At 48.6% G+C, this 8,479-nt stretch overlaps 1 protein-coding gene across 2 annotated transcripts; it reads right to left on the bottom strand.

The window, feature by feature from the left end:
- Positions 1-112: 112 nt before the first annotated feature.
- On the bottom strand, positions 113-7,242 carry MRPL10 (mitochondrial ribosomal protein L10). Of its 2 annotated transcripts, XM_069481303.1 has the most exons (5): positions 7,191-7,242; positions 5,024-5,193; positions 2,515-2,679; positions 2,120-2,264; positions 113-1,387 (listed from the first exon to the last, which is right to left on the bottom strand). In XM_069481303.1, the coding sequence occupies exons 1-5, from the start codon at positions 7,240-7,242 to the stop codon at positions 1,131-1,133; spliced, it is 789 nt and encodes a 262-aa protein (XP_069337404.1). In that variant the 3' UTR covers positions 113-1,130. The 2 variants fall into 2 exon arrangements, with proteins under 2 accessions (XP_069337404.1, XP_069337405.1); XM_069481304.1 differs by lacking the exon at positions 7,191-7,242 and having other exon boundaries at positions 5,024-5,196.
- Between the last annotated feature and the right edge of the window lie 1,237 nt (positions 7,243-8,479).

Genomic DNA, 8,479 nt, shown 5'->3' with positions numbered 1-8,479 from the left:
AAGCCGTGGCACTGCTCCAGGAAGGAATGCTGAACAGCCACCCTCCCGGTATCACCCTGGATCCACCCAGAACGAGCTCCAGTCAAGGACAATGGCAGGCTGCTGGTTAGGCATCCTATCTCCTTTATTAAGAACTTCTGGATCCCCAAGACTTGGGTGAGGCCTCCTACTCCAGTGCCCCTTATTAACAGAGAATCTGGTTTCCCCCAGGCCCTTTTGTTCAGAACCACCTGAGACATGTTAGCTACTGGACACAGCTGTCAGCTGCCTTCAACAGGACAAGCACAAAGAGATACCATTTGTGGGAACAGGTACGGGGAAGAGGGAAGATTTTCTAGGAAGGGAAGTTAGAGAGTCAGAAGAGAGAGGACAGAGATGCCCTGAGGTAAGTGTAAGGAGAATGCATTTCACGTTATCACCAAGCAGTGCTCCCAAACTTTCCGCAACACAGCATGGCCTGCGGGCAGAGAACTGCCATCCGAGCACACCTGGGACCCACTTCTGGGTACCCTCATGAGGAAGCTCTGGTGTAGGAATTCAGGGTGTGCCTTCAAAGCAGAGAGCCTGGTTCAAGTCCCTGATCTGCCAGTTACTGACTGCACGACCCTGTGCAGGCTATTTAACTTCCCTGCCCCTTCATTTTCTTCTCTGTGCAATGGGCAAACATGGGGAGGAGTAAAGGAACTAACACGGGTACAAGCACTCAGCACAGAGTGGGCCTGGCCGTGGCAGGCTCTCAATTCAGCTGAGCTACTGGGGCAGACTGTGCCCTGAGGGGGTGGGCTGAGGAGCCACGTGCAGCAAGGGACAGTGAACAAGGAGGTCGGGCACAAGACTTCATCTTTTCAGCTTCTTTGCCTTGGACCTGGAGAGCCGGAAGAGACTGTTCTCCTATCAGGTCCCAAGTTGGGAAAACTAAGGACTAGGCCAGTGACTAACAGCCTCCATTCTGAAATGGAAACCAGTCCCTCTGCATGTCCGAGTGCCCCTGTACCCGAGGAGGTTGGTGTTAGTGGAAACCAAGTAGCACATGCCACTCCCCCACCCCAAGTTCTCCCACGTCTCCCACGGAGGACAGCACGGCCGACAGGGCGGAGCATGTTCACAGGCAGGGCTGGGGAGAAGACTCTCTATGAGTCCAGAACAGGGTCAAGAGCATCTGGCTTCCCACTGGCCAATACGACAGAGTCCCCCTCGAGTTGTTGTTTGACATACTGGTCCAACAAGGCGGTCAGCTGGAGGGGCTGGTGCTGAAGCAGAGAGTGGGTCTGGGCTGGGAGCAGGGTGAGGCCTCCTACCAGGTCCCCCTGCACCAGGGCCAGTTTGGGCAGCTTGCAGTAGTTGATGAAGCCCTGCCTGCTGAGGATGGTGTCATCGATGCAGCCACCTGGAAGAACACAGGGTCAGCGGGGCTCCCCACTAATGCCCATCCTCTCTGAAAACAATGTTTAGACCCTAGGAACTTGCTCTCTGTCACCCTTCTCCACCTCCCACCTTCCCCAGAACCTGGCTTCCACGGTGCCCCACCCCACTTCCACTCTGCTTGGGATCCATTGCCCCCCTTCCTGACTCTTCTCTCAGAAAACTCTTACATAATATATCCACCTGGCCCCAACCCGCTTTAAGTCAGTGTATCCTAAATTTTCTTGAAGATAAGAATCATGGAATGGAATGCACAGCATTCTCTACATTCTCTACTCTCCTCCAGTGAGTCTTAGCATCAGGGGAATCTCCGAAACACTGGCCATTGTCCCTTAGCACCTTTCACTTGCGCTACTTGTTTTAAATTTCTTCGTCCGTGTGGGTTTCAGCACCCACTACCCCACTGACAGACTCAAGGTGCCTGATTTTCTCCCTTTGCCCCCTCCCCAAACCCTGTCTCTGTCTTTCCTAGTCTTCCCTCCAATGCAAAAGTGACCTGGGGTAGTGAGACAACACAGGGGTGGGAGTGACACAGGTAGCCCTCAATAAATGTGCTGTCCACTCAGGTCCCATCTGCAAGAGGACATTCCCTCCACGAACGTCCAGTTTTACCCAGACGAGGCTAGCAGATGGCACCAGGGTGCTGTAGCACCTGCTCCACCACCACCACCCCGAACTGGCATGGGTGCCTGCTCACCCAGCAGCGGCAGGAAAGGCACACTCCGTAAGATCCGGACCATCTCCTTGACCTTGGGCTCTTCACTGACCAGTAGCAGGTTGTGCCCCACAAAAAGGGGTAGCAGGTTTTGGTATTTGGAATCCTCCAGGAAGGGCTTTAGGACCTAGGACAGCAGGAAAAAATGGCTTAGCAGGGATGAGTGCAAGAGTCACCCACCTTGATCACAGGCAGTGTCAGGCTGAGGGTGCAACCCAAGGATCTCAGCTCCTAATCGCATTTTAAGCACCAGACTAGAGGGTGGCTTTTGGAGGGGGAGAGTCAGAGGTATCATATCTAGGGAGCAGATGCTGAAGTTTGAGTCTGGTGGGGATGGGAGGAGGACGGGCAACCCATGCCAGGGGCCCGCTCCCTACCTGGTTGGGGAACACCTTCATCAGGATCTGGTGTTTCCGCAGCTGGTGCCGCATAAGCACCTTGTCCTCAGCGCTCATAGCCACATTCTGGCAGACGGCGATCATTCGGTTGTCTCGGAAAACTGCTGCTATTTCTCGGCGAAGGAGCCGGATGAGGCCTGTCTCCTGCAGTCAGGAAGGGATGACCAAGGGAACATCAGCGGTGGCTTCTACTGGCACCCTTGCTCCTCCAGTATAGGTACAAGGGCTTCCAGTGATGCCCAAATGTGCGAAAGATAGGATAACTGGGCCTCTGACTCTCAGAAACGTCTAACATCGAAGACTCTAACCTTCTTGCTTGCATTAGATAATTGCAATCTTTAAAGAAGTGTTTTTCAAGCCTGAGAACACTCAGTTCCCCAGCCCACGACAGGTCAGCGGCATGCCCCAGTCAACAATGTTGGACAATAATATTGTCAAATTACTTCAATCATCAGTCTGACTCCGTACTAATGTAGAATTATTTTACCAGTTACAAACACAAGATAACTGTTGCAGTGTTGGTTTAAAATTGAGATATTTTCACAGAACAAGACTTCATTTTCTTTAGACAGTATTTCTCAAAGTTGAGAACTTGTGGACCCAAGAATATGACCTCTGTAAACACTGTTTAAGAGATTTTTTCCCCCAAAGCAATGATTCTAGGATTTATTTAAACAGTGGACTACCTGGAAGTCATGGTGCTCTTTGCAGAATTCCATGAAAACATTAATATATACACAAGGTAAAATTACGGGAGATTCACTATTGTGCTAAATCTAGGTTCTAGCTCTGCCCTCTCCAATACAATAGCCACTAGGCACATGTGGCTATTTATATTTAAATTAATTAAAATTAAATACAATTAAGAATTCAGTTCCTCAGTCACACTAGCTTCATTTCAAGTGTTCAATACTCATATATGGTTACTGGCTACCACATTGGACAGCAAAGATACATAATATTTTTGTCACCCAGAAAGTTCTATTGCATGGTGCTGTTCTAGATTCTCTTATGGTTATGAGGTAGTATGTACCATTGGCTTAAGAAAAAATTATGAGCCATGTGCGGTGGCTCATACCTGTAACCCTAGCACTTTGGGAGGCCAAGGCAGGAGAATTGCTTGAGGCCAGAAGTTTGAGACCAGCCTGAGCAAGAGAAAGACCCTGTTTCTTCACAACAGAGAAAAATTAGCCAGGCATGGTGGTGTGCACCTGTAGTTCCAGTTACTGGCCTGTAGTCCCAGCTACCCGGGAGGTTGGGGTAGGAGAATTGCTTGAGCCCAGGAGTTTGAGAGTGCATTGAGCTGTGATAACACCATTGCATTCTAGCTGGGACAACAGAGGAAGAACTTATCTTAAAAAAAAAAAAAAAAAAGAAAGAAAAGAAAAAAGAAACAATTATGGGGGAAAAAAAAAATCTGACCAGGAAATTCCATCCAAAACAATTTTTTTGAATTCGCTGAGTGTACTGGCATGCACCTGTAGTCCCGGCAGCTGGGGAGGCCAAGGCAGGAGGATTGCTTAAGCCCAGGAGTTCTGGGCTGCAGTGAGCTATGATCACACCACTGCACTCCAGCCTGGGTGACAGAGCGAGACACTGTCTCATAAACAAATGAATGAATGAATGAATGAATGAAATAAAATAAATAAATTAAAAAAAAAAAAAAAGAAAGAAAATTTCATTCAATGACTTTACTTTTGTCTGAATTGGGGGAGAAATGCTGTCAATCGATGTTAGCTAGGCAAAAGCTAAGAGATAATAAAAGAGGCCCAGCCACTAAAACATGGTTTGCCAAGTACTGCTCCATAGGCTAAACTTTCAGGGCTCATTTCAGACAGCTCTTTGCTCTCGGGGAGAAAACCCAGATGGGTGGGGTGGGTGGGCTGTCCTCCTATTCATCCTTGAGGAATTGCTGCCAAATGACTCATATCATCTCTTCAGTGTTTGACATCCGACCTAGTCCCCTCAGATTGCAGTTGCTGATTGCTTTCCCATGTTTCAGCCCCTAGCAGGAAATGACAACTAACTAGTCCTTAAGCAACAGCACACAACTAGAAAACTAGAATTTATTTATGTACTATGATGACAGGAACCACCAAAAAGTTACAGATTCTCCACTGATCCTCTATTCTTTTTTAAGGACAGAAAATCTCTATCATTCCTCTAGGAAAACACAGAATCTTTAACTCCTTTTAAGACAAGAGAGACACTCTCCCTACCCCACCTACTTGAGTAGCTTTCACACACACACACTTTTGGAGACAAGTAAAGAAGAAGGAAGTCCAGGAGTCCTATCCAATCCAGAGCCCAAAGGCCAATCAAATCAAGTGCAGATTTCAAAGTATCTGGACGGTGTAGTCAAAGTGAGAAAGTGAAATAATGATGTGAGTGACTGCAGCTTGGAGTCCTACTTCACTACAACCAGAGGTAAGATTGCTTTAGTTCACCATCCCACCACCAAGTGACATGTACCCAGACTCCTCCTTACCTCCTTCGGGGGGCTGGGAGGAGGTGGCAAGCATCTTGGGTTAACAGCTGGTTTGGGGGGGATATACTCAGTCACAGCCATCAGCTTCTGTCGCTGAAAGTGCATCACACGCCAGTGGCGGGTAACAGCCTTCGAGCCATGGCGGACAGTCTGGAGGGTGGGCAGCTGGCCTGGGAGGGGAGATGGCAACATGGTGAGAGATGTAGCCTCTTGGAGGCCCTAGTTTGCCCCAGAGGGACAAAAAGCACACCTGCTGGGCAGAGACAATCATGACTTGCAGAGCTACACTCAGCACAAGAGTGGGATAAGGAACTGTCTGCCAGAAATCGTGAATTCTCAAATTTTTCCCTTCTCTTATAACAGGTAACCTTAGGTCAACTGCTTGAACTCTTCCTTGAGGCTCCCATTTCTCCAGCTCTTCTTTATGTGCAGAGAGAACAAAAGTTTTGTTTGTTTTTTTTTAATTTTAAACTTCTTACAAAAGGGAAAGTTTTTGAACACATGGAGAAAAGAGGGAGAGGGTTGAACAAACTTTTTCTTAAATGGCCACATAGTAAATATTTTAAGTTTGGGGGCCATCCATATGGTCTGTCACTAACATTCAGCTCTGCCAAAAGGAGCCATAGACAACATGTACAGAAATACATACGGAATGTACCAATAAAACTTTATTTATAAAACATGGTGACCAGCCCTGCCACAATATGCCAACCTCTGGTCTAAGCCAGTGGTTCTCAAACTATGCCCCACCCACACCCCCACCAGCAACATCAGCATCATCTGGGAATTTGTTAGATACACAAATTCTCAGACCCTGCCCTAGACCTAATGAATCAGAAACTCTGGGGTGGGGCCCAGCAAATAGTGTTTTAATAAGCCCTTCTTGTGATGCTGACGGATGCTAAAGGTTGAAAACGAGTGCTTTAACCACTGCTCTGAGACCTTTTCTTGTGATTTGAAACAAGAGGGGGAAAAAAACGTTACATCACCCTCACAGCTCTCTCAGGCAAGTCTCCCTTCCCTCCTTTCTTTCCTTTTACAGGAAAGACTGTTGGAAAGCACCCCTCAGAAAACAAGGGAGGCACTAAAAAACCCTCAGGCAAAGTGACCCCTTCGTCCTCAACACAAAGGCCAAGACCAGTTTCTCATTTTCGGCCATTCCCAAGGCTGGGATAGGACCTCAGGAAAAGGTTCAGCCAGAAGGTGACTCTAACAATCAGAGAGCATGGAGATTTGCTGGAGTAAGAAGTTTTATCGCCAGTGGCCACAAAACCTGTTAAGTGTACAGGCTTTGGAATCAAATGAAACTGGATTTCATTCTCTTTCGCCACTTATTGGCTGTGACTTTGACCATTAATTTGACAGGTCTGTTCTGAACTTCAGTTTCCTTGTCTGTAAAGAGAGGATGATAATGCCTTCCTCACATGGTGCTTTAAGATTTAAATGAGATAATACATGTAAAACATTTATCACAGTGCCTGGCTTATATTAAGTACTCAAACTCATTCATTAAACAAATATCTATTGCATGCCTACTAACATCAGGCACCGTGCCACCTGCTGGCTATACTGAGTGAACATGGCTCTGCCCTTACGGAGTTTAATAGGAGACACTCGAATAAATAAATGCAAATTTTTCAGATTGTGATGGGGCTAACGGGTCAATAAACAGCGTGCAAAATACAGCTTTAACTGAGGAAACTTGATTTGCAGAGGGAGGCGAGGAAAGGCCTGAGGAGATGACATTTTAGCCTGAGATGTTGTTTGTTTTGTTTTGTTTTTAGAGACGGGCTCACTATGTTGCCCTGGCCTCAAGCGATCCGCCCGCCTCGGCCTCCCCAGTAGCTGGGATTACAGGCGTGAGCCGCCGCGACCGGCGATTTGGCTGAGATTTTAAGATGGAGGCATAATGCAAAGGTCTGGGCGGGGAGTGGTCCAAGCAAAAGAAACTCTGGAGACGGACAAGAGCAGGACGCTGTTGCTGTGATTACCAGACTCTGGAGTCACAAGGAATTGGATCGGCCAAGGAGGCAGCGATTTGGTTGGGGTCGGGGGCCGCTGGGAGCTGTCTGGGGTCAGAGATTACGGGAAGGATTAATAGAGGAGGGGAGACGAGGACAAGAGAGCGCCGGCAGGACACGCCGTGAAGACTTGGGCCACTCCTTACCCGCCTGGGGCAGGAGACCCCCTCGCAGTACCCCAGTCACCGCCGCAGCCATCTCCACCGGAAGAACAGACGGGAGCGGAGCGGAGACGGAAAAAGCTAAGCATTGTGGGGCAGCGAGCCCCGGGGCCGGAAGCAGTGGGCTGGAGCAGTAATCCGCATGCGCTGAGCCTGGCCACTCCCTTTCACTTTTACCCCGCCCCCCCCCGGCGTCCGGTCTCCTAGCAACAACTCCTGAACGCTAGGAACCGTTACTCTCACCATTCCTGCCCACAACCCACTAGTTTGCTGCCAGCAAAGCCCCTTCACACCCCTCAAACTTCAGACTCTCCACCTCGATTTACTGTTGTCTTCGACCCCACCCCAACAATTTGCTCTGAATCAACCCCTATCCCTTGTCTCCCAAGTCTCTTGAGTCTCTGACATCCTGGCTTCTGTCATCCCTAGGAGCCGCCAAAGCTGTTAGGCTCCTCTTCTTTCCTCTCCCGCCTCAGACCGCAGCCTTTTATTTTAGATTATGCCTGGAGGTGAGTTAGCGAGGTGGGATGGTGGGTAGAACAGTTGGAAAACAGTGGGGTCAGGCCTCCAAGTGTTAATGGACCCACAGAGGGGGATGAATGTTGCTTGCCGCACAGAAAGCCAATTATTGAGACAACGAGGATTGTCAAGGAAGGATTTATTTCAGTGGGTGTGCATCTCCTGGGAGGTGGGAGGTATGGACTGCCTCCAATCCCCCTCCATAACCAACAGGGTCAGGGGGCTTTTCCGAAGGCAAAATGAATAAGGCATGAGGGATGTGAGCATCATTGCATGTTTGGGGTGGAGTGCAGGGCATGCCAGCGCAGTGAGAAACCATGCTAGGACATACATCTCATGATCCAAAAATGGCAGATAAGTCCCAAGGCAGGGGTTTTAGTATTATAATGAGCTAGAGGTTAATGTTGATCATTCTTTCAGCCTCGTGGGCAGGCTCAGTGCGTGTTTGGGCACGGTCTGTAGTGAAGTGTCGCTTATCTTGTCTTCTCCCGACAAACAGGTGGTGTGAGGCTTTGTAATTATCTCATAGCTGCAAGGAGGTTCCACTGTTTCTGGGAAAGAAACTCAAAAGAGAATGCGTTAGTGCAACAGAAAGTTACAAAGTTCTGGTCAGCAAATCTTACCGAGAGCTCTCTATTTTCTGCCAATTTTGAGACTGTAGCTGCTGAGCTAGCGGAGGTGAAATAAAACTCACTGTCAAGGTCACTTAGAGCTGCCAGCCCCAGCCATAATGTGAACACTGAAAACTCATTTGA

Source organism: Eulemur rufifrons, chromosome 9, assembly GCF_041146395.1.
Source record: "Eulemur rufifrons isolate Redbay chromosome 9, OSU_ERuf_1, whole genome shotgun sequence".
In the NCBI taxonomy this organism is placed as follows: domain Eukaryota; kingdom Metazoa; phylum Chordata; class Mammalia; order Primates; family Lemuridae; genus Eulemur; species Eulemur rufifrons.
The sequence above is the reverse complement of the archived record's forward strand: the minus strand, read 5'-3'. Positions and strand labels throughout refer to the sequence as shown.